The sequence below is a fragment of the Natrix helvetica genome (genome assembly GCF_964273705.1).
Source record: "Natrix helvetica genome assembly, chromosome: 2".
NCBI lineage: Eukaryota > Metazoa > Chordata > Lepidosauria > Squamata > Natricidae > Natrix > Natrix helvetica.
In genome coordinates this window covers 201,223,326-201,249,747 of record NC_138552.1, presented here as the reverse complement: position 1 = coordinate 201,249,747, position 26,422 = coordinate 201,223,326, and the positions used below count along the sequence as shown (strand labels likewise).

General features: G+C 41.4%; 1 protein-coding gene across 4 annotated transcripts in view; it reads left to right on the top strand.

Moving 5' to 3' along the window:
- The window catches only part of NHSL1 (NHS like 1), a 167,523-nt gene that overhangs the window by 92,351 nt on the left and 48,750 nt on the right, over positions 1-26,422 (top strand). For all 4 annotated transcript variants that reach the window (XM_081944368.1, XM_081944370.1, XM_081944371.1 and 1 more), the window contains exon 2: positions 19,629-19,781. In XM_081944368.1, coding sequence (XP_081800494.1) covers positions 19,629-19,781 — 153 coding nt within the window. The remainder of the gene's footprint in view (positions 1-19,628; positions 19,782-26,422) is intronic.

Genomic DNA, 26,422 nt, shown 5'->3' with positions numbered 1-26,422 from the left:
CGGCAGAAGGAGCGGATGCTCTCAGGAGCCAGTGGCCCCCAGGCCTTCTTTATGCCTTTCCTCCCCTTCCCCTCGTTCCCCGTACGATAGGGAAGATAGTCACAGAGAGGGCTCTCGTTATCCTGTTAGCTCCGTACTGGCCGAGGAGACCCTGGTTCGCGGACCTGGTCCAGCTGTCGGTAGCAGACCCCTGGAGGATTCCCCCGGGGGAGGTCGTTCTGAGTCAGGGGGCTTTACATCACCCAGGGCCTCAGTGGCTTCATCTGACCGCTTGGCTCTTGAACGGAGGATCCTGAGGGGGCAGAGACTATCGTCGGGAGTTATAGCCACCTTAGAGGCGTCTAGGAGGCCGTCCACGGTTAGGATTTACAATGCCACATGGAAGGCGTTTGCGAAGTGGTGTCTTCCCTTGGGGTTGGATCCCTCTAGGGCTACCGTCCCGAACGTGTTGGAGTTCCTCCAGAGGGGGTTGGAGGACGGTTTGTCCCATAATACGCTCCGACGTCAAGTGGCGGCTTTGGCCACCATTCTGGGGGGGGTTCCCCCACTCTTTCCCGTTCTCCCCTGATTAAGCGTTTTCTGAAGGGGGCGGCTAACATCCGTCCGCCTCCGGTTCATAGATTTCCGACCTGGGATCTGACCCTGGTTCTCCAGGCTCTGACGAGCTCCCCGTTCGAACCGCTTAGGACGGTACACATGCGTCTGCTTACCCTTAAGGTGGTGTTTTTAGTGGCCATTACATCGGCCAGGCGCATTTCGGAGTTGGGGGCCCTTTCTTCCCGCAGTGACCTGTGTGTAATACACCAGGACAGGGTGGTCCTTCGTCTGGATCCTTCGTTCATTCCGAAGGTGAATTCACAGTTTCACAGGGCCCAGGAGGTCATGCTCCCGAATTTTTGTCCCAACCCTTCGAGGGAGCAGGAGTTGGTGTGGCATAAGCTGGATGTTCGCCGGGCTGTTCGCATTTACCTAAAGCGAACTGAGGGCATTAGGAAGACTGAGGCGTTATTTGTTTCCTTTCATCCAGGCTCGTTAGGACGCAAGGTGTCTTCTTCCACCATCGGAAGATGGATTAGGTTGGCCATAGTTGAGGCTTACGGGGCTTCTGGGAAGACCCACCCGTCAGGGATCACTGCTCACTCCACCCGCAGTGCTGCTACCTCTGCGGCCTGGGCCACCAGGGCGCCCTTCGAGGATATTTGTAGGGCGGCTGCCTGGGCCTCCCCCACGCCTTTTATTCGGCACTATCATTTGGATGCTTATGCCTCGGCTGAGGCATCTTTTGGCCGGAGGGTCCTTCAGAGGGTGGTGGCCGATTCCTCATCTGGGACCCAGTCTGCCCGCCCGGGGACGTAGCGTGGGTATGTCCCTTCTGTGACCCCTCCCTCCACTCTACTGGAAAAAGAACGTTGGTCTTACCTGAACGTTTTTTTCTGGAGAAGTGGAGGGAGGGGTCACATTCCCGCCCTAGTTAGTTAGACAGGGTCCGGGAGGTGTAGAATTGGGAGGCCCCGGGGGGGCTTGTCCTTGTTTGTGTTTAACTTGCAGGTGCTGGCCGTGACATCGTGGAAACTGGGAACCAACGGGAGAAGGAGAAGGTTAAGAAGTTTTCTCTCAGTCAAATGGACCAATCAGGCTGTGTTAACCCTTCTGTGACCCCTCCCTCCACTTCTCCAGAAAAAAACGTTCAGGTAAGACCAACGTTCTTTACAAATGAATATTAACATTGTTATTGTTTGGTCATAGCCTCTCTTTTGTGGCTTTTCTTATGTCAGTCTAACATCTTTGTAATGCACCCTTAATGCTTACTTTTAGCAGATGCTGCTTTATGACTTCTGTAACATTGTATGTTGCTATTTGTTTTGTTTCTGAATGCCTAGGAAAATATTTAGTAGTAGCAATGGGAACCAGTGTGTATGTAAGGTGGACCGTCACGTAATTCATGCACCAAAAGAATGAATCAGTTATAGATGTTTCTAACAATTTTTCTGGAGAAAGAACTGGAATGGAAATATTCCATTGCATTCCTTCATGTGTTTGTAAGTTTTTCTTTATGCGTATGTCCTACTGCAGTTGCTCTTGGCTTGTCTCTTGAGAAGAACTTGTCATTGGCCCATCCTGGCTTTCATTGAAAGAGTGGCAATCTTCTGGTGGAAATGACATGATATTCTTTACTTTTTCTCTATCTCATGTAGTTCATGAACTTTTGCTGTCCTATAAGCTATATTCTGCTATCCTATAAGCTATAACCTTTTTCTATGAAGGTTTGTTCGGTGCTATACTTAAAAAAAAACAACGGATTAATGTAGAGTTCAGTTCAGCTACTCCAGCTAAAAAGCTTAATGCGGATCTCCCAATTTTCCTATATCTTATTCAGTATAATTAATATGGAAAACTGCTAATTCTATTGTTACTTCTAAATGAAATACTATTGTATTCTGTTTCTTCCTCATGCTTGTGTACATAACAAGGAATAGCAAACAGAAAAAATATATGGAATATTTAAAACATAATAAAAATATAACTGTGTTAAGATAGCTAATGGTAGTACTGAAATTACCTTTTCTGGGAACAGTGGAAATAAAGAAAACGGCAAAAATTGTCCTAAGAGAGAGGATTGGCGATTGATAGCAAAAGTCTTCTAAGAAACAAAAACTCTTCCATACATAGAGATCCAATATTATCAGAAAAAATCCTCAGGCCTTTTATATTTATCAAAAGATATTTTTTTCTTGTCTCCATGGTAAATAATAGCCCATTGTAATTTTTACATTCCTTCATTACTTTCTAGAACAAGATAGGCTATCTGGATCTATCAGTCACTTATATAAGTAATTAGCTTCTGCAATATATTTTGTCTTTGCCTTTTGTCTTATAGGAAATCTGCTACCTCATTTTATCTAATCTACTGGCACACCCTATTAGAAGATGTAAGAGGATTGGATACCGTAAACTATTAGTTCATCACAGGACAAAAGTGGCTCATTTTAATTTGTCTAATTAGCATCTTATATATGGACCAGCTGCCTTCTTGAACAAAACCAGATGATAAGATTATTTTATTAATTGCATATTAATTCTTGCATGCGTCAACCATATGGGGGAATCTTTCCGAATCCACTGTAGCAAATCCATTATGAGAACAGAAGTAAACTCAAGACCAATTGTATCAGCAGAGAACAGAACATTGGAGCCATGAAAAATGCTTGTGTCATCCTAAATACAACCCATCTGTGTCCCTCCTGCTCTTTGTTACTCATATTCACACATTTAAGAACAAAACAAAACAGAGTGGGTTTAGTATCTGTGTTTCTAGGAATTGGTACTCCTCTCTTTGAAAAGAAAGCTCAGGTCTTTATCACATGTTTTCTAAATTCGTAAATTAATTGTTTGTATTAATATTATGCTCAGTCTTATGTGTTTTTAAAGTTTATAATGCAATGAAAGTAATTCTGCTTTTGCAAATAGTTAAAATTTATCTCTGTATGCACACAGCATGTATCAAAAGTCAGACTATAGAAAGTTCATTTTATAAATTAAAATAAATATTCAAATTGGTATACATTTTCTTCTAAACACTCCGTACTTATTTGTGCATGGCCACTATACATTCCTAACTAAAGTAACATTTCCCCCCCTGAAAAATACATTAATTAATATAATTATTCAAATTTAATCAGAATACAATTGGAAGGGACCTTGGAGGTCTTCTAGTCTAACCTCCTGCTCAAGCATGAGACCCTCCCATTTCAGACAATTGATTATCCAACCTCTTTTTAAAAATCTCCAGTGATAAAGCACCCACAACTTTTGAGGGAAGGCTCTTCAACTGGTTAATTGCCCTCTTTATTAGGAAGTTTCTCCTTAATTCCAGGTTGCTTCTCTCCTTGGTTAGTTTTCCAGCCATTGTTTTTTGTCTTTCCCTCTAGTGCTTTGGAAAAATAAGTTGACCTCCTCTTCTTTGTGGCAGCCCCTCAAATACTGGAATATTGCTATCATGTCCCCCATAGTCCTTCTTTTCTCTAGACTAGACAAACTCAGATCCTGCAACTGTTCTTCATATGTTTTAGCCTCCAGGCCTTTAGTCATCTTAGTTGCTCTTCTTTGCACTAAGCAATGCAAAATGAAAATCAAAATTTAAAGATAGTACCTTAAACCAGTCCCAGTGGTTAGCATCACACTCAGTACTATATCAAAAAGTTCTGGATCACACTTAGAAAATATGAACATTTGACAAAATTTCCATTTGTCAGTTACAAAAGGCCACACATGCTTGGATCCCCACATATATAGGTCAACGTTACAACATTTTAGGTTCTTTGGAAGAACGCAATGCATATGAAGGCCAATATCAGCTGGCAGCTGTGATTTCACATTGCTGTGTATATAATATTAATAACTAGCTGGATAACTGTGTTTCGCAACAAAACTATGTGATCGGGCTACGCAGGAGAAATTCGGTTTATAATCCGCTGGCTCAGTGGTGGTCGGTGATTGAAACACATAAGGGAATATTACTCCCACCGTCTGGAGTCCGGAAGCAGTTCCATAGGTGGAAGGCATAGACATTTTGGTGAGGTACCAATGTTTAGTACTGTAAGGAGCCCTATACTGCACCGCACCACTCCTCTCCTTTCCTTTCCTCCTTTCCTTTCTTATTTTCCCTTCCCTTCCCCCTTTCCTTTCCTCTTTCCATTTCATTTCCATCTATCCATCATCCGTCCGTCCATCCATCCATCCAGCAAAAGTTTTGTAAAATTACAATCCTCCAATTGTCCCAAAAGTGCTTTTTTTCAAGTGGCAACTGGACTTTCTGGTTTTTCTTTGAAGATGTTTCGCTTCTCATCCAAGGAGCTTCTTCAGCTCTGACTGGATGGTGGGGAAGAGAAGGATTTAGTTCCCTTGCAGACAGCTGGTCATTTGCATCCTTTTAGAGAGTCGCTGAGGCAACTTGGAGGTTTGTCTGTGTCCTCGGGTCACCTGAGTGGTGCAAATGGCTGTGGAGTTACTGAGGTAATGGAATGTGAGGCAACTGGCAGTTGGAACAGAGTTATTTTCAGGTGAGACGGAGGAATAGAACTCCTTAGCATCAGAACATGTTAATTACGCTAATTATCTGATGGTCATTTCAAAAAATCCTTTCTTAGCGAGCACCTAGAAGCCTAGAGGAATATACATGCCAAATTTCAAGCTTGTAGGCTTTACAGTTCTGGAGATTTCGTAATGAATGAGTGGTACTTGGCTTTTACAATTTACAGTTTACAATAAATAAGTAGCTCTGAGTAGCCGAAATTTAGGGAAAGGAGCTAGTGTGGATAGTTTAATGAAAATACTGGTCCCCCAAAATTTGGATTTAGCTATCCATAGAATCTGCATTTCAACTTTATGAGTTTCCTAAATCAAAATAGAATTTTATTAATATGGATTTAACCAATTACGGTACACAATTCCATTCAGTGATTTATATTTGGTTGACCATGCTCTTTATACTTAGAGTGTAAGAATTTTTCTTAGTTACTTAATGGGATTATAGTACATGTAATATTCATAATTATTACGTATGTAATATTCATAGCTATTCACAACTAATTAGTATTATTTTAAAAAGCTATAATGTTCATGATACGTTTAAATATTTAACTTATCTATATTATACTGGTATTATTTTTTATGTTCTCTCTTGTTCATGTTTTCTCAAAACTATTCATTTTTTAAAAAGGAAGAAGAAGAAAAAAAGCTAAGCAAGATCTAATTAGTGCTTGGATAGGAGATAGAAAGTCAACATGGACATTTACACGTGATCAGGAATTAAACTCTGGTGGTTTGCCAGCTCCATACTAATATAGCTTTTTAAAATAAAGTCTAGCAAGACCTGGAATAGGCTGCATTGTTCTGAGCTTAAAAAGAATGGTGTATAAGAAAATTTACATAGCTTCCCTTTTTCACTTATCAGGTGGGATGTTTTAAATGGCTCTGTTATTTGAAAAGGAAACAGTAACTATTGGTTGCCTACAGATGGCAGCATTTCACCTTTTTTTCCAGATTTTGCAAATCTGTTGTACTGTTTTGGGAAGTAGCTAATTATGCTTCCCCCATCACTACCATCTGTTCTGATTTTTTTTTTCGTTACAGAAAAATGACTATAACAGGTTACCCATATGTTAGCTTCTTTTCAATGTCCTTAAAAATCTTTCTTCTTGTGCAAAACATCTTTATAGCGCATACTGCAAAATTCCATAGCTGCCTTTGTAAAAAGTAATATTAAATTGATCACCATCGCTTCCATTCTCATATGATAATATTCATGGAATATTTAATATCATTTTATCTGACTAATAAAACTTTAAACACTGACCACCAGAGACACTTCCTGCTTCCTATAAAAAGAGTGATTGGCCAAGGTCACCCAGCCAAATTTGCATCTAAGGTAGAACTAGAACTCCAAGTCTTCTGGCTTTGAAACCTTAATCACTACATCAAGCTGGCTCTCTTCTGATTTATCTTACTGGAATTAGGGTGATGAATTCAGTGGTGGGATTAAAAAAAAATCTGGTTCTGTGGGCGTGGCTTGTTGGGCGTGGCCGGGGAAGAATACTGTAAAATCTCCATTCCCTCCCCGCTCCAGGGGAAGGTTATTGCAAAATCCCCATTTTCTCCCGATCAGCTGGTACTCAGGCAGTCAGAAAATTTTCAAAATCAGTTGACCAAAAGATGGATCTAATATACTTAGTTTTGACTGTCAAAACCTAACCATTTTTTAAATGACCAAACTCTTAAAAAAAATTCTTGAGCGCCTTAGCTGATTGTTCTTGGAAGTGTTAGTGGTTTATATTGCTATCTTTCAGTTCCAGAACAAGCTTGGTTAGAGCTATAGAAAACAGTTAATTTTCATTTTTAGCTGCCAACTCTAGGTTAATGATTGAGATAAAAGTTCTGTGTAGAAGTTGGTAGCTCTTAGACTGTGCATTCAGCTAAAGTAAATGTACTAAATAAGTGCCAGAAAGCTTGCAATGAAGGACTGAGTAAATAAGCAGAGTACTGAGCAGATGGTAACCCACAGTATTATATTTAAATAATTAAGCAAATTCCGAAGCAGCATTGAGCTATCAATGGGTAACTAGAAGCAAAACTGACTTGTTGCTATTTAAACTTGGAGGAATTTATTGCACTGCAAAAATAAAGGCTTTTGTGCAGCACTTTTTTCTATCTCTTCAGAGATACAGTACATTATTTATTAACATTTTAGTTTAGACTATATTATTTGTATGTTCTGTGTCTTTGTAGAAGGAGCTGTGTAAAAACAATATTTTTTCAACAAATTAATGTGTACTAGTAAGATCCATATGTATGTCATACTTGTTTTGCCTACATTAATTTCTTCAAAATAATTTTGAGTGCTATTTAAAATATTGAAATTTGACTTTCTCTTTTATATTTTTGAAAAAACAACCACTGCCTATAGTCACTATGAGGGAGATGGGTGGCTTCCAAATCTGATAGATAGATATAGATATATAGATATAGATATATCTTTGTTGTTCAGATGTTCTGAATATAGATAGAGGAGCCTCAAGGTTTTTTGTATAGACACATGATCAGCTTACAGTCTGGAGCTCCTATTGGTTGAGATTTCCTGAGGGGGTTGCTAATTTATTTGTATTGATTGTAATATTGACTGTTTACACTTTAATCTCATTTTCTTTTTTTAAGGTCATGTCTTCCTTGACCTTACAGTAGAAATATATGTAGCTGTTAGCAGGTCTGCTGCTGACCTGTGTGTTAATTTGTTGGCTATATTATGAAGCATTTCATTAATATATTTTGTGTATATTTTATACTTTAAAAAAATATTGGTGATGTATGAAATTATTTGTTGTAATGCTTACAGAACACATTGGAACCAGCTTTCAGATTTAAATACAGAATTGAACGTTTAAAACAGGCCATGGATCCTGGTTTTGGAAGATAACATTTATGACAATTCCATAATTTATTCTTTGAAGTTGAATTCCTGTAAAACCCTCTGTGGTTTTTTAAATAATTTTTTTATTTTTTATTTTCAAAACAAACACAACACATAAAATCTTCCTTCTTTACATACTGTAGAAAGTGTATCAGTTGGTTACAAAAGGCTTTCGTGCATCTCTTCCACAGTAATCAAGCATAATTCATATTAACTCAAGTATTTTAACTCAGATATTTATACATGTTACCAACATCATACCTCCATTTCATTTGACTATAATTGTTTAAACTTCCTTCATCATAAAATATACCAAAATTTAATACATAACCACATACCGGCATTTCATTTATTATTTCTAAAATCCTCCAATAACACTGAATCCTTATGTCCTATTCTAGCTAAACATCCATAATATTTAATAACGAAATTTTCTAATCCTTCTTTCCAAATCACTGTTTACAGTTTACATCCAGTTTCCTTATGTTGTACCCATACACATATATACATTGTTATCATTATCATTATCCATCCTTTATTTGACTATATCCTGTATCATAACATTTCCCCCCCTAATAATCAAGACTTAACTGAATCTAATTTAATTCTTTTTTATTAACCTTTATATATAATCCAAGAGGATTTCTAATCTTCCTTTCATGGGTACCATTCAATATTCCTATCCAACTATTACTTATCATAACACTATACATTGTATACATTATTATCATTATCAATTATTTAATTAACTATATCTATTGTCACTAAATTTCACTAAGTTTAACTAGTTTTAAATTATATTCTTCCATCTATCAACCTGTATCTTTCCAGTAGCAAAACAGTCTCATATCTTCTGCCATTTGTGGTGTCAGTCCTCTAATCATCTCCTTAATCAAATCTGGACTCCTCTTAGCAACTCCTTGCTTATAAAATATCTCATGTAATTTTGATGCCCTTCTGTTTCCTTAATCAGCTTGTCTTTGATTGTCGGTAGTGTTATCAATGATGTTGCTAATAAAATTTCTCTCTATACATCCATAAATTCTTTTATTTCTTCTTCTTCTGTGTCTTGCCATCTGGGGTAGAGTTCCCCTCCATTTAATTCCTCTTTCAGTATTCCACTCTCCATTTTCAGAGACAAACCAATCATCATAAATACCAGCAAATTTAATTTCTTTATAGTCATTTTCCTCTTTGATTTTTAGGATTCTAACCACCACTTTTTCCACTTGATAAACATCTCCAACTTCTTCATCATATTTTACTGTTAGATGCTTTAAGTCTTCCAACTTCTTCTCTGTCCTCTCAAATGTGTTTGATAATTTCTGTATTTCTAAAAATATATTTTGCAGACTTAAAGTTTCTTTCTGCTGTTGAAATTGTGCCATTATCTCCAGCTAACAAACACTGCTGCTCTAGCTTGGAAGGTTTTAACAAGATTAAGCATAGATTCACAATAAAGTTTTATTTTCACTTTTAAAACGGTAAAAATTCCTCACCAGCTGGAAACACTTTCTCTTTCCGTATCCTTCCGTTTTGGAGCCACCCTGACTTCAAAAGCCTAATGGCTTGATTTTTGTCACCGGCTTGAAGAACTTCTCTTGGATCGATCAGGGACTTTGCGATGTCCCTGAGATCAGCAAGACGTATTCTTCCTGTTCACCGTCTCTGTGGGATGGTTTAGGTCTGATTGGACCACCCAGCGGCAAAAGTATCAGCTGCAGTCTCGGAGCATCGAGACCGCACATCCGTATCGTCGTGACGTTGGCTCCTCCTTCTCTGTGTTGAGTCACAGTATAAAAGTATTCTAACATGGTTTGGGGATTATATGTCCCATAATTCCTGAATTTGGCCTGCATGTTTTGATTTATGGAAACTATAATTTTGACTCCTGAGGCATAAATTTACATATCAGCATCACAGACCTCGAAATAATTCTATGGAACTATGAGTATTTTACTAAATTGTTATACATTTGGTACACGATGCATTTACTGTTGGTATTCTGTGTGTGTCATTTAGGTGAGGATGAATATGAGACTATCTTTGACATATCATTTTAAGGGGTGTATACTGTTAACTATAGATTTAATAGAGTTAAATGGTGAATGTTGGTCTAAATTATTTCTGTCCTTTATTTCATATTACAGAAGTTCTGGTCAAGGAAATTATTATTTTTATTCCCCATTGTCCCTCCCACCCTCCACCCCCATACTTCTCCTTTGTTTCATCAATGTGAAATGGCCATACAGAAGATCCTCACAAATACTAGTAACTAAGGTGACCAACTTTTTTACAATGAAAAGGAGGACAAATAAATTGGAAAAAATATACCGTAAATAAAAGAAATATTTTATTCATTGCAACAATAATACACTAAAATATGATATATGCATAATAAAAACATTTGCAACATTTTATATTGTAATTATGCTTACATGCCTGTTAATTATTATTTAAATGAGTACTTTTCCATTGAATTAATATTTTTGTCAATGTATCATCTTCTAACAATATATTGGAAATATCCGAACAAGAAATATCCTTCATATTGAATTTTACGGCAAGTGCGGCAGCTACAGTATCAACATTCAATCTCGATTTCTCACTTGTTGAAAAATCATTGGCAATTGAAAAAAACTCTTTCAACTGCTGCATTAGTTCCAGGGCAGCACAACGTAAATTGAACAAGTATAAATAAATGTTCACATGGAATATGTTCATTTTTGAAATGGCTGACAATATCCACCCATCTTTTATCAATTTCAACATGTTGATTTTCCCATTGTATTAATTTTTCAGAATTTAAATATACATTCAGTCTTCTAATTTCTTCAGAGACAATTGTCGTCTATTTTAATGTCTAGCATTTCTTTAGATAAAAATTCAACACAAGATTCAATATCTGTTCAATATACTTGCGATGAAGTAAAAAAAACACCATTAAAAACTGTTTAATAAAACGTGAATTTTACTTACCTCTGTATAATTGAATATTCACTGAGAAAGAAATAATTACCGTGAGTCATTCAATTGCCGACGTGCCGTGAGTCTACTGCGTGCGTATGTGCCGTGTTGTGTTTCGGTAAGAAGTAAACAAAGCCACTTGCACGTGGCGCTCTCTCTCAAGGTCTCCCGTGTGGAGCGCATGCATCTCATAATCGCATCTTATACTACACTATACTGAGCCTTGACGAATTGTCATGTCAAATACAAATACGTCACATAACGCGCAACAGATTAGTCTTCAAATATCGAAAAGGAGGACATGTAGGAGGACACTTTTCGAGGGAGGACAGAACTTACAAAAGAAGGACTGTCCTCCCTAAAGGAGGACAGTTGGTCACCTTACTAGTAACTTACTGTCTATTTATTATATAATATAATTATACTATACTACACTACACTACACTACACCGCACTACACTATACTAGTTATAAATATCTTATACTGATGTGCTTATACTTATAGTCTGTGATGGTAGAGAAAATGAATCAGTAATCAGCGATACTAAATTAAAACCCGTGTATGGAAAGTGTTATTTATGCTAAAATAAGATAATTATAAGAAGCTCTCCTTTTACTTTCTTTGTCTTTCATCATAATCCCATTTTGTTGTCAATCTACCAATCTCCTTTTCAGGATTTCTGATCTCCTGAAGAAGCTGCCCTGAATTTCTTCTAACCAGCTACCTTCTTTATAATCTTCTTTGCAAAGATGTTTTATGTCTGGCTCTTGCTTTGGCTTATATGGCGCACAGGTTGTTGGGCTTTTGTTTTTGTTTTTAACAGCTGTTTTAAAGGGGGAAATGTGGCTTTCTTTCTGATTCTTCTCCAGATCCCCGGTTTAATTAATTATCACTTCTTAGGAGCCAAGGCAGTATTAAGATGCATGAAGGCTGAGGCTGCCTATTTGAAAGAGACTATTGTGAGGCGACTTCAGTTCATGATGGGAGGGCAGCTAAATTCATTGCTTCTTGGGAGAGGTTTTGTGACAAGAACTCACTTTTGTTCTGAGGGATAATGCTGAGGGTTGGCTTAGTCTAGATGGTTTGAAAAGGGGAAAAATGCCTCATAACTTATAAATTGTTTTTCATTCGTTCTTGTAGAAGTATTTGATAACCACTGCAGTGAAATGTTTGATTAGATTAATAGTCTGAATGTCAGTGGGAGGGGATTTAATGTTTTTTTCATGTTTTGTTTGTTCGCTGCTTAAAGATTCATTATGGCATCTAATTGGAATAAATAAGTATTGTTTCTTAAGATTTCTCTTGGAGTAGGTTATACGGTATATTACATGAGAGGGAAGATTCAGTGCTTTAAAATAAAGCCTTAAAAAGATTTACTTTTTGCTTTATCTGTTTGAATTGGAAAACAACCAGTATGTAGCAACTGAAATATGTCTTTTTTTGGTGATACCTCATTTGGCAATGCTTGTAGCTTAGTATATTTGTCATGATATATGGTACATATGTTTTCTGTACCAAAGCACTGGTTTAACACTTATTTGCATATAACAAATGCATTTGGTACATTAAATGGAAAAGTATTCTTAGGAGGTGAGCCATGTTAATCTATGGTTTCCACTGTTTAATCAAGCCACTGCCCTATGGTAGCACACTAAGCATCTGATGAAGTGAGCTGTAGCTCACCAGAGTGTATGCCTTTTAATGAAATGCATTGGTTTCAATAACTGCTACCAGATTATTCTAATTGTACTGTGAAAGAATTATCCCTTAAAGCCCTTACAATTTATGTATTATATTTTAACAGATATTATTCAAAACTTTACACAAATCTTAGTTAGCTTGCATTATTTGTTAAGTTTATATTATACCCATCCTTCAAAGAATTTCCAGTCATGAACATAAATTCTGTTTCCTGATGTAAAGTCGGTTGCACTGGGAAATGGTGACTTGTCCATGATCATCTTCATGGTGAAGTGAAGATTGAATCTTCCCTGTCCTTCATCGCATAGAATACAGGTAGTCCTTCACTTAGTAGCACAACCGTGGCCAGAATTTCCATCATAAGTCATTGTGATAATAAGTTGAGTTGGACTCAATTTTATGATAATTTTTAGAGTGGTTGTTAAGCAAATCACATAGTCATTGGTAGGAGATGATCAAGCTGAGCCTGAGGGAAGAGTCAAACAGTTCATCAGTCATGAGTCCCTGTGTGCCCACAAGAGATCTGAGTTCAGCCCGTCTTGAATTCCTTTGACTCTTATCTATTTTGATTTGTGTTGATCTATTGGTTTTGTTCTGCTGCACACTGAAGTAACTTTTAAGAGAAGTTCTCTCCTGAAGATAATTAATCAGGGAACATGCATTGTCTACTCATTTACATTGCTGTGGTGAAACAAAGTTGAAGTGTTAAAGAGGAGCATTAATGCATATGGTATCCCAAAGCTTTGAGTCTATCTGGCTTCTATTGGAAAGGACTCGCAATGGCCCCTGCTGTTGGTGTTTCTTTGGGGAAAGGAGAATTCCTTTCAGTGTCAAGTTAAGGCATTGATTGGTCTTTCTTTGAAAGGGCAGTCTGACTTCTTGAGCCTCAACATTGTGCTAAAGGCATGCCCCGCTGAGCACATTAATAGCGTGCTTAGTATTGTTCTTTGCAAAAATTGTGAATTGCTTCCAAAGAGAGGAAAGAGATTATGCTTTCACTTAAAAAATCCTTCACTTACCAATATTGTTTAAGATGTCTTAGATAGAAATTATACCTAAGTGGGAATTGTATTCATAAGTTATAATTGAATCTTGTGAGTCAATGAATGAATGAATGAATGGAAAGATAAACTGTACAGTGGTGTTTATTATACGCAGAATAAAATAGAATAGAATCTTTATTGGCCAAGTGTGATTGGACACACAAGGAATTTGTATTTGGTGCATATGCTCTCAGTGTACATAAAAGAAAAGATACATTTTCCACGAATGATAAGGTACAACACTTAATTATAGTCATAGGGTACAAATAAACAATCAAATCATATTAGGAAACAAACAATATAAATTATAAGGATACAAGCAACAAAGTTACATACAGTCATATAATCATGGGTGGGAGGGGATGGGTGATAGGAACGATGAGAAGATTAATAGTTATAGTAATGCAGACTTAGTAAATAGTTTGATAGTGTTGAGGGAATTATTTGTTTAGCACAGTGATGGCGGTCAGGAAAAAAATTTCTTGTGTCTAGTTGTTGTGGTGTGCAGTGCTCTGTAGCGTCGTTTACACTTGTAGAATATACACTTGTATATAATAGAAATTGACAAGTAAATGTAACACTGGAAAGCAGAATGATTTAAAGGAAAATCATTTTAGAAGCTGCCGAAAGGATCAAAATATACAGATGAAGAGAAAGGCACTTTATGATTTACACACACACACACACACACACACACACACACACACACACACACACACAAAGATCTATAGGAATTTTATAGCAGTGCAGGAATCATGCTGACTATAAAGACAGTCCTTGGTAGGAAAAGAAAATAATGGGTTTAGAAAAAAAACAACACCCTGCGTATCTCATTGTCCCAGACAATTGAAAACAAAACAAAACTATTCAGGCTAGGATGATAAAAGTCCTACCCATTAAAGCATCTACCTCATACAGTATTCTGTCCTGTAAAGGATTTCGAAGATCCCATTAAGGGAATGCCAAGGGGGACGATGTACATTTATTGTATTCATCTTTGTAAAGTACAGTCTGCAGGGGAAAGAAGAACTCTCTTCCTAAGAGAAGTGGGGTGGGAGGGGTGGGGGGAGAAAGGGAGAAAGTATGAATGAGCATTGAAGCAGAAATCTCCATCTTGCTTCCATGCAAACATGAACAAAGATTGGCTCCCCTCGCCCCCACCTTCTCACATTGTAACCGGCGGTTGCCTGCACAGCATTATGTTTCCAATGGAGGCTTTCAGGTTCAAAGACTGTTAATGGTTTCTAATTGGTAGGACGTTTCACGGCATAGTGGAGCTTGCTTTTTAAAAGAAGAAACGAGGAAAAGAGCGGTGGCGTAAGGATGAACAAAGTTAGCACAAATTGTAAGAACTGTTGGGGAAGCGCTGGAATTTAGTTTCTGCACGATACCTCTCGCTCTCTATGGAAACCTGGAGTGAGCAAGGCATTCTCTACTGAAATGGGGGTGCTTATCAATACAAAGCTCAAAGCCTTAATACAGTTTTTCAAGAAAAAGAGTAAGTAGGCATGTTTTTTTTTTATAAAAAAAAAATCTGTTTAGATTTCTGGCAGAAGCATTAACGAAAACATTGCATAACCTGCTCCTGTTTCTCCAACCGTACCTAGCATTGTTTAGTTTCCTGTGCTTTGATATTGTGTGGAGGCAGCTTACTAAACAGTACCCTAAGCACCTGCCCTGGATTTTGTTGAGCTCCTAAAGTTTTGAATTGCCGCTTCCTCGTTTTCTTTTGTGTGCCAGAATTACCTACGGGGAAAGGAGAGACGCTTTTTGATACAACCCTGTAATAGAAATCCTGAAAGAAACTTGATACAGGCAAGAGTTGATTGTATAGAGATGTTTAACCAGCTGAAGCCTTGTATAGTCCTTACAGCACCATGTTCATACAAAAATAACGCAAGACCCCTTTGCTTTGCTTTGCTGCTCTCTCCAAACTTGTCACAGGTATTTCAAGGGTTTCATTCTAACTGAGCCCAAAATTTGTATTGCTAAGTGGGACATTTATTAGATGAGTTTGGCTCCATTTTACGACCTTTCTTGCCACTGTTGTTAAGTGAATCATTGTTAAGTTAGTAACATGGTTGTTAAGCAAATCTGGTTTTCCCCCATTAATTTTTCTTTTCAAAAGGTCGCAAAAGGTGATCACATGACCCCAGGACTCTATGGGGTCATAAATATGAACCAGTCGCCATGTACTTTGAATTTTGATCATGTGACTATGGAGATGCTGCAATGGTCATAAGTGTGAAAAACTATCATAAGTCACTTTTTTGAACCCCCTGGTAAATTTGAACAATCACTAAATGAACGGTTGTAAGTCAAGGACTACCTGTAGCTAAATAGCAGTTTGTGCTTTGTTAATAAAGCCCAATAAAAGATGGCTGCTGAGTTTTAAGAGGAATACTATCCAACCCAAAAGTGCTTCTTTTTCAAGAGGCAACTAGACTTTCTTGTTCTTTGAATATGTTTTGCTTCTCATCCAAGAAGCTCTTTCAGTTTTTGGGATGAGAAGTGAAATGTCTTCAAAGATGTCACCTTTGGGATAACCAGGACCTGGATTACTGAGAATCTGCATAGACCAGTGTTTCTCAGCCTTGGCATCTTGAAGTTGTCTGGACTTCAACTCCCAGAATTTCCCAACCAGCGCTGGCTGGGGAATTCTGGGAGTTGAAGTCCAGTCATCTTCAAGTTGCCAAGGTTGAGAAACACCGGCATAGACAATACCATCCAAGTCTCAACACTTTTCTGATTTAATTAAATTAAGGGGATTGGTTATTGTTAACACTTTATAAAATTTAATTCACTTATTTGAGTGAACACACATGCACACACCATCTAATAACTAACTCACAAAATTACAATTTATATCAACTTTTGGATCTTTCTGAAGGGCATGCCTACATTGTTTTTAGTAGACATGCCAGAGGTGGTATTCAGCCAGTTCTGACAGGTTCTGGAGAACTGGTAGCAGAAATTTTGAGTAGTTCGGAGAACCGGCAAAAGGCTGGCTCTACTCCCGCTGCCTCCCAGCTGATCTTCTTTCATTGCCCTGAACAGGAGAACGGAGATGGAAAGCAGGTTAGTGGGGGTGGGGAGGGAATGGGGATTTTGCAGTATCCTTCCCCTCCCACACCCATCAAGCCATGCCCACCAAGCCACACCACGCCCACCAAGCCACGCCCACAGAACCGGTAGTAAAAAAAAAAAAATCCCACCACTGGTGCAGGCCTGGGGTTGGGCTCCTCTATTTTAGCAAACCATGAAATAAAGAAAGCACTTGTGCAAAACACTATAGTGTCATCCAAGGAGACAAGGAATTCCAGAACTCCTCTTATGTGAAGACCATATGAAGGCAGAATTCCGTCTATTCATTACTGTATTTACAAAGAAAATGTGATATTTATAAATCATTACATAAGCAGTATCCTTTGGCAAGTAGTCCTTGACTTACGGCCACATTTGTGACCAGAATTTCCATTGCTAAGCAAGTCAGTTCATTGAGTGAGTTGTGCCTAATTTTATGACCTTTTTGGAAGGATTGTTAACCAAATCACTGCAGTTGTTATGTGAATCATGCAGTCATTAAGTGAACCAGGTTTCCTCCATTGACTTTGCTTGTTGGAAGATTGCAAATAGGGATTATGCCCCCAGGTTGGTACAGCTGTCATAAATTCATGCCTGTTGCCAAGCATCCACATTTTTATCACTTTTGGGAATCTGTGACAGTCATAAGTATAATGAATAATCGTAAGCCTCTTTTTAAAGTACTGTTGTAAACAAATGGTTGTCAATTGAGGGTCACCTGTAGTTTTTAATTTGATCTTATTTGATCATAGTATTCCTTTCTATAAGCACTTTATGTAATCCATCTCCATTGGCAATGTTCTGTTTCTGTGGCAAGCTTAGATGGGAATATCATTTGTGCTTTGTTTTCCTGGCTCTACTTTGAAGTCATTTAGGCTGAGTTCTAGTAACTATGGGATGTACAGAACTTTTTGGGGGAGAGGAAGAGATAAATTAACTACATATTGAGATGTTGAAAAGGATGGAGTTGCTTTGCCTCCCAATCCATTCTCCTGAAGTTTCTGTCCCCATTTCTTCATCTGCCTGTTCTAACTAGAAAAATGTCTGCCTTCACCCCCCTCCAATTCCACGTTGGGAAAATTAATCATTGAAGTATTTCTGTCTCAGGTCCTGCCAGAAGAAATTGATCAGGATCCAGCAGCCTTTCACAGCACAGTAGCCCCACTAGCATTTTCTAGAGGGAAGTGCAAATGTTGTTTCCAGCACACTTGAGCATTGTGGGAACAGATTAACTGGAGGATTTAATTATCTATTTAATTCTCTGTCTGCTTGCTGTGTTCAATATTGGAAACACCACTACGTGTCCCACACTTTTAGGAGATTGTTGAGGTGAGGCAGGCAAACTTCCAACTCAAAGAAGACTTTAGCTTGGGAAAGTCTCATGGAAGTTTCATTTAGCCTTCGACCAAGCTGTTCTTTAAGGCGGGCTATAAAAAAAAAAATGTCCTGCCTGTTTTAAAATTACATTCACCGGCCCTTGGAACATATTATTCTTTTAAATCATTTTGTAATTATTTAATTACATTTATAAACAATACGTAGGGAGCTTGCAGTTTACAATATAAACACCTACGCAAGTACATATAAAAGTACACAAATAAACATTCTGCAAACCCGTAAAAGCGTAGAATAAAATGAAACTAACAGCTAAATTATAACCAAAGATAGAATGCCCTCTGGAAGTTTTGAGCAACTTGTAAAAGTCAGACAAGGTGGGGTCCAATAGAAGGGTGTCCCACGTTGTTATATACACTGTTTCTGACGTTATTTGTGCAAGTATTTTCATTCTTTTTAGTGACGAAAGGTGGAAATAAATAAATAAATAAATGGATATTTCTTTTATACGATTTAGGACTGTTCCCAAGAGATTCCTTTTGCTTTTGTGCTTTTGTCGTCTGAGGTTGACTTGTCTACTCCTTTCATGACTTTATGTAAATGAAAACTTTATGTAAATGAGGGTCTGGGTCAGAGCCTTCTTTCTGTTTGTGGAATTCTTTGGTCAGGCAGAACAATTCTAAACACTCTCCTCTAATATTTTAGCAAGCTATTCCATGTTTTTTTTAAAAAAAAAATCTGTCCTGAGTTATATCTTCCTTGCCCAGGGAAGCAAATGACTATGCATGCACAGATATGCAGAGACAATCGGGGAAGGATCGCAAAATGCTAAGACTTCCAGAGATGCTTGTACGAATACATTTTGCTACATATCCTTTCAAATCACAACCCTACTCCATTACAGTTGTATAACACTAATGCATATCCCCTGAAATTAGACTGGGCCTTAGCCTGTACTGTGTTAAGTCCTGGGTCTTCCAAAGGGTCTTTGGGAAATTATTTCAGTCTTTGTTTTATTTGAAGTGTGTTATTGCTTGCTCCTGATGGTGCTGAAGTCGTGTTTTGTTGTATGTTGTTGTATTGCATGCATTTTAAAAACAACAACTGTATCTATAATTACCTTCGGTTGGAATCACATAAACACAGAAGGAAATAAAAAATAAAATATTTTTAAAAATATCACACACATTCTTTACTCTGGTTTTCGAACTGTTGGACTATGTCAGGGGTGTCCAAACTTGGGAACTTTAAGACTTGTGGACTTCAACTCCCAGAATTCCCCAGCCAGCCATGCTGGCTGGGGAATTCTGGGAGTTGAAGTCCACATGTCTTAAAGTTCCCAAGTTTGGACACCCCTGGACTATGTTATAGCAAACCACATAAAAGCCTTTCTACGTATAAAATAGAGTGAGCAATCAAATTGGTTGTTATTTCTCCTGTCGTTTCTCCCGAGTTTATCAAGCGATTTGATTCTTTTAACTTTTAGTGTTTAACACATCATTGAATGTATCTTCGTCTTTCCGCTCTTTTACAGCTGTCTCCAACCTAGATGAAGAGAGTAGATGGACAGTTCATTATACAGCTCCCTGGCATCAGCAGGAGAATGTCTTTTTACCTTCCACCAGGCCACCCTGCGTAGAGGAGCTGCATCGTCAAGCCAAATTGAATCTGAAGTCCGTGTTGAGAGGTAGGAACTTTACAAATACATGTTCAGTCAATAAGATCCCATTTATCCCACCTCTTCTTTCCTTAAGGCTGTGATGGCGAACCTATGGCACATGTGCCAGAGGTGGCACGCAGCACCCTCTCTGTGGGCACGTGAGCCTTCACACCAGTTAAGCTCTGCCCCGCATGCATGCGTGCATCCTGCTGGTCTTTAGGTCTCTGCCACAAATGTGGGGGAGCACGTGCGGGGGGCCGTGTGTGCATGCACGGTGTGGGGGTGCATGCAGGGGACTGTGCACATGCATAAGGGAAAAGGTGAATGCAAGGTGCGCATGCATGCGTGGGACCGGGTGCGTGCGGGGGCACGCACGCATGCACGTGGGCAGGGGGCCACATGCACATGCATGGAGGACAGGGTGCATGCAGGCCGGTGCATGCACATGGGGGTGGGGCACATGCACAGGGTCCGTCCACACATAGCATTTTGGGGATTCAAGCATGCGTGTGCGCATTCATGCACATTTCAATGAGCATTGGGCACTCAGTCTGGAAAAGCCACCACTGCCTTAAGGGCTTATTTATCTTTTCAAAGTCCTTAACTTTTCCACTTTTTCCAGTTTCCACTTTTCCCAAAATTCATTCCCAATAATGTGTTTGAGAACCAAAAAGGTTTGTTCTGTCGCTTTGAAGCCTAATACAAAAGGTTGCCTTTAATCCCTATAATTGCCTTCTCCAATTCCTACTGTCCTTGAGCTTTAAGGAGGTAAGAGCGAGGGCCGGTGATGCCTATCACTGTGGCAGGAATCCACAGAGTTCCCCGGCGTAGTTGTGGACGTAGTTGTGGTCGTATACCGAATCCCCTACGCTAAATGTCCAAATCTTGCTTGTGGAGTCTGGGGGTGATGAGGCAGAATAATTGGGGTGTAGCCGGTCTAAGTGGGACCTTAGCCGGCGACCCATGAGAAGCTCGGAGGGACTTCTCCCTGTAGTGGCACTGGGTGTGATGTGCTGAATTAGCAAATAGTGGTCGACCCATGTTTGCCAATCTCCCGGGCCCATCCTAGTGAGGGTCTCTTTTGCAGATCTCACCATTCTCTCCGCCTGACCATTGGAGGGCGGATGGAATGACGCGACCAGGGCATGCCTGATTCCCTGAGCTGCTAGGATGGTCTCAAATTGCATGGCCGTGAATTGGGGCCCGTTGTCAGAGACCAAGACATCGGGCAGGCCATGCGTGGAGAAAAGTCTCCGTAGCACCTTGATGACCGCTTCTGCCGTAGTGGAGGTCATCAGGACTACCTTTAACCATTTTAAGTAGGCGTCCACAACTACTGTTTGAGAAATGTCTGGCCGTGAACTGGGCCAGCAAAGTCAATGTGCACCCTAGACCATGGTGCTTGAGGTCGCTCAATGTTATGCCACCACACATAAGTCCTAGCCAGAGACTTCATCCTGACAATTCCAGGATGCCCTACGTGTAAAACCTCTAATACTGCAATGTGCAGTTTGGGTGGAACAACAACCCGGTTCCCCCACAGTAAACAGCTATTTACAACCGATAACTCATCGCGTTTGGCAAAATACGTTTTGAAATCAGCTCCAACAGACCCCACCCCCTCCACACCCAGTTCAAAATTTGTTTGATGGTGGAGTCCTTTGCAGAGTGATAGGCAACGTCACTGTACGAGACAGGCCCAGTCTCAAGGCAGTCAATGAGGAGGACTGGCGTCTCGGGAGTAGGGTCAGTGAGAAGTTCAGGCAGCGGGCAGCGGCTTAGAGCGTCAGCGTGCCCCAAAGTGGAGCCTGGTCAGTGGATGAGACGGTAGGAGTAGGCAGCTAGGAAGATGGTCCATCTGGTCATGCGGGGTGATAATGACACTGGGGTAGGTCGGTCCCTAGCCAGTAAGGCCAATAACGGCTTGTGGTCCGTAACCAGTTCAAAGTCCCGGCTATATAGATACTCATGGAAACTCTTTACTCCAGCCACTGCAGCCAAAGCCTCATGGTCCAGCTGGCTGTAATTCCGCTCTGCGGCAGACAAGGTCTTGGAGTAAAATGCAATAGGGGCTTCGGTTCCGTTGGGCATGCGGTGGTTGAGGACGGCACCAACGCCGAACGGGAAAGCGTCACAGGTCAGCACCAACGGCAGGGTCTGGCTGTATTGTACCAGAAAGGAGTCCGCCGACAGCAGTCATTTTACTGTGGCAAATGCAGCAGCCTCTGCTCTGCCCAAGGACCACTTCGCGTTGTTAGCAGGAGACGGTTTAATGGCTCAGCAATGGTGGCTTTCTGTTTAAGAAAGACGCTGTAGAAATTAAGGAGCCCGAGAAATGCCTGCAGCTCGGTTTGATTGTGAGGTGTGGGGACGTCCTGAATTGCTTTGATTTTTTGTGTGGTCGGGTGAATCCCAGAGCCATCGATTAGATACCCTAAGAATTCAACCCTTGGCACGTTAATTTGGCATTTCTCTTTTTTGAGACGGAGGCCTTTGTCTCTAATTTGAGCCAAAACTGTTCGTACACGTTTTAAAAGTTGCGCCTCGTTTGCAGCTGATACCAAGATGTCGTCGAAATAGGGGACGATTCCTGGTATCCCATGCAAAAGCCGCTACATGACGCTTTGGAACTGTCTAGGGGCGATACATTTGAATGCACTCTGTGCATCACAATGGTTTGGGCCTCCGCCGTAGTGCCATCTACAGGCAATTGTTGGTATGCCTGTGCCATGTCCAATTTTGTGAAAAAATTTCCGGAGCCTAATGAATGAAGGAGGTGCTGTACAAAGGGTACAGGGTAGGCGCTTTGTTGTAGCGCTTTATTTATTGTGCACTTGTAGTCCATGCAGATGCGGACAGACTCGTCAAATTTGACAGGTGTCACTATAGGGGTCTCCCAGCGTGCGTGATCGACCGGCTCTAGGATTCCCTGGTCTACGAGCTTGTCAATTTCCCTGTCAATTTTGGGGCAGAGAGCAAAAGGTACTCTCCTGGATTTTAGCCTTATTGGGGCTATGTTGGGATCCAAACTAAAGGAAATTGGAGTCCCCACATACTTACCCAGACCGGTGCCGAAGACGTCCTTGAATTCCTTAAAGGTGGCTTTAGCGCCATCGCCTTTCAAAGTGTTCATACCGGTCACCTCTACGCCCAGGGCTTGGAACCAATCTAGCCCTAGGAGGCTCTGCAGGTTGCTGCTAACCACTGTCACTGGGAGTTTCCTGCTGAACTGCTTGAACTTCACCTGGAAGGTGCCTTGGCCCACGATGGGGACCTGGTTCCCCTGGTAATCGCATAGACAGATGTCAGGGGTACGAAGATGCTGCTTCTTTAGGCTAGGGATAGACTGCTTTAGGGTAGACCCAGGCATGATGGTCAGTGATGACCCGGTGTTGATCTCCATCTCACATGGAGAGTCCCTGATGAGGACTGTGACCTTCAGCTTTTTTGGCCGCCTGGTGTGGACTTGGCCAATTGACGTGTGGTAGGTGACTCTATTGTCGCCCTCTGAGTGCCGTGGTGGCTTCTGCTGTGGTTGGCCCTCTGTTGGAGCTTTGGTGCGCTTCTAGGCTGCCAGGTAGTGACAGGGAATTCGCTCCAGCACACCTTGGCGATGTGCCACTTTCACTCGCAGCGCTGGCAGGTTGCGTCGCGGAAATGGCAAGCCGATCTGGCATGGTCTCCTCCACAGCTAGCGCAAGGAGGGAGACGCGGTTTGAATTTGCGCACCGGCTGGGCGCGGCTACTGCGCATGCGGCATCTTCCTCACCTCTGAGCTCTCGAGCTCTGCAGCCTCACGATATACGTGAGTACTCTTTCGCGCGTCTTGTGGAACGCTTTAGCGCTGCAGAGTCTCAGTAGATTTGACAGCTCATTCGGATGCCCTGACCTCGTCCAATGTGATCTGCAGAGTGAGGTTAGATTTAGCGAGTAACCTCCTCTGTAGGTTAATGTCCTGCACGGCGCAAATTATGTGATCCAGAATCAGCTCATCAAGGTCTCAGAATTCGCAGAACGCTGCGACCTTGCGAAGTGCCGCAATGTACTCATTAATCGACTCTCCCTCTTTCTGGTTCCTGATGTTAAGCTCATGCCAGCGAACGTGCTTGGATGGCTTGGGGTCATAATGGGTTCTCAACGTTTGCTGGACCAGGCGACTGATTGCAGCGGTGTCGGCTCAGAGAGGTCTTTCACCATCTCGAACACTTCCCGGCCACAGTATCTGAGGAACATGTTCTTATTGCGGCCTTCAGAAAGGCCCATGAGGTTGTTTGCCTCGAGGAAGCAGTCAAATCGTAGCATGTTCGAGTCCCAGTGCTTGGTGACTGGGTCATATGGAGTCAGTGGTGCGTGCATGGCCATTTTGCGTACAGTGGGCAGTGGGAGTTTGCTGCTCAAAAATGGCTGCTTGAAGCCGCGCTGATGTACTTGCTGGATTGCTACGCTCTTTTGGTTCGCCTAGTTGCCTTCCAATCCCACCTTCGTCGCCAGTGTTAGATTGGGTAATGGATAGGCACATACAGGCTTAACTGTAACAACCGCTCTTTATTAAGTACAACAAGTGAGAACAATACAGCAAAGGTTGAGTCTGACAGCAGCCCTTTTATAGGGAGCTGTCAGACCCTTCGACCAGTAGGATTAAACCTCTGTTCCCGCCAGAACAGAGGACCTTGCTGGAAAACACTGTAGTTAGAACAAGTATCTAACAGATTTTAGTTGGAAAAACTGCTGTCCTAATCTCAGTATAGAAAAGGTATTCCTAAGTGAAAATCTCTGTGCTCTGTAATTTCTCACCTCACATGATAAGAGTTGATTTCAAAAGTGGCTGACAAGAATAGAAATGCTCGAATATCTGTTGCTTCAAGTGAAGTGCAGCAGGATGTGAAAATAAGTTGTGCTTCAACTGTGATCCGAAAAATGGAATGCTTCCATACAGAGTTTTTAACATTACAGTGAAAAGGTATTGTATAGAAATTCTAACTTTCTTCGTCAGTGAAATTTTCTGTAAAAAGAATAATAATAATAAAAACTTATTGGTGAGGAAATAGAATAGTTAAAAATGAGAGCACAACAATATCCGGACCTTCATAAAATGTTGTAAATAAAACTTTTATGCAATAAAAGTTTTACCTGAACTAGGTTGATGAGCTATTCTAAGAAATGATTTAGTTTCCAGTTATGAATGTATTTTTGAAGGTGACTATATCACATTGCCCTAGGGACGTGGTGGCTCAGTGACTAAGACGCTGAGCTTGTCAATCAGAAAGGTTGGGAGTTCAGCGGTTTGAATCCCTAGCACTGCATAACGGAGTGGGCTCCCATTACTTGTCCCAGCTTCTGCCAACCTAGCATTTCGAAAGCACGTAAAAAATGCAAGTAGCAAAATAGGGACCACTTTGGTGGGAAGGTAACAACGCTCCGTGCGCCTTTGGCATTTAGTCATGCCGGCCACATAAGCATGGAGACATCTTCGGACACCGCTGGCTCTTCGGCTTTGAAATGGATATGAGTCCCACCCCATAGAATCGGGAACAACTGGCATATACGTGTGAGGGAAACCTTTACCTTCACCTTTAAATCACATTACCCTATTTTGAAAGGGAAAAACAGGTACTTTAATTACCGTGTTTCCCCGAAAATACGCCAGGGGCTTATATTTTTTTGACCCACGAAATATGGCCTTGGGCTTATTAAAGGGGAGGGTTTATTATTTTTGGGTTGCCGGGCGGCTGCTCCCTTGTGACTGGGTTCCCGAAGAGCCGGGCACAGCCTCAGGGTCGAATGGCTGTGTTGCGCTGTCGCAGCAGCAACGCAGCAGCCATGAGGTGACCAAGCTTATGAGCAGCCGCCCGGCAACCCCCCTTTCCAGCCGGGTACAGCGCCGCTGACCGACCTAGCAGTACCCGGAAGGCACCAAGCAACGCGAGCGCCTGTTCACCGCCCTCCGCGTCCCGTGGCTCGGTGCCTTCGGAATGCCCCTAGGTGAGTGAATGGGGCTCTGCATGGCTGGAGGGGAGTTTCGCAGCGGCTTTTCCTCTCCCCGCTCGCGCGAAGGGCATCTGCGCTGCTGGCGCCGTCCTCCGTGCTTTGAAAAAAAAACCCAAGCGGCGGACGGCGCCAGCAGCGCAGATGCCCTTCGCGCGAACGGGGAGAGGAAAAGCCGCTGCGAAACTCCCCTCCAGCCATGCAGAGCCCCATTCACTCACCTAGGGGCATTCCGAAGGCACCGAGCCACGGGACGCGGAGGGCGGTGAACAGGCGCTCGCGTTGCTTGGTGCCTTCCGGGTACTGCTAGGTCGGTCAGCGGCGCTGTACCCGGCTGGAAAGGGGGGTTGCCGGGCGGCTGCTCATAAGCTTGGTCACCTCATGGCTGCTGCGTTGCTGCTGCGACAGCGCAACACAGCCATTCGACCCTGAGGCTGTGCCCGGCTCTTCAGGAGCCCGCTCGCAAGAGAGCAGCTGCCCAGCAACCCCCCCTTCTTCAGCTGGGCACAGCGTCGCTGACTGACCTAGCGGTACCCCGAAAGCACCAAGCAACGCAAGCGCCTTTGCCCCCACCTCATTCCCGTGGCTTGGTGCCTTCGGGATACCGCTAGGTCGGCGAGCGGTGCTCTGCCTGGTCGGAGGGGGGGGATTGTCCAGAGGGTTTATTTTCGAGGGTGGGCTTA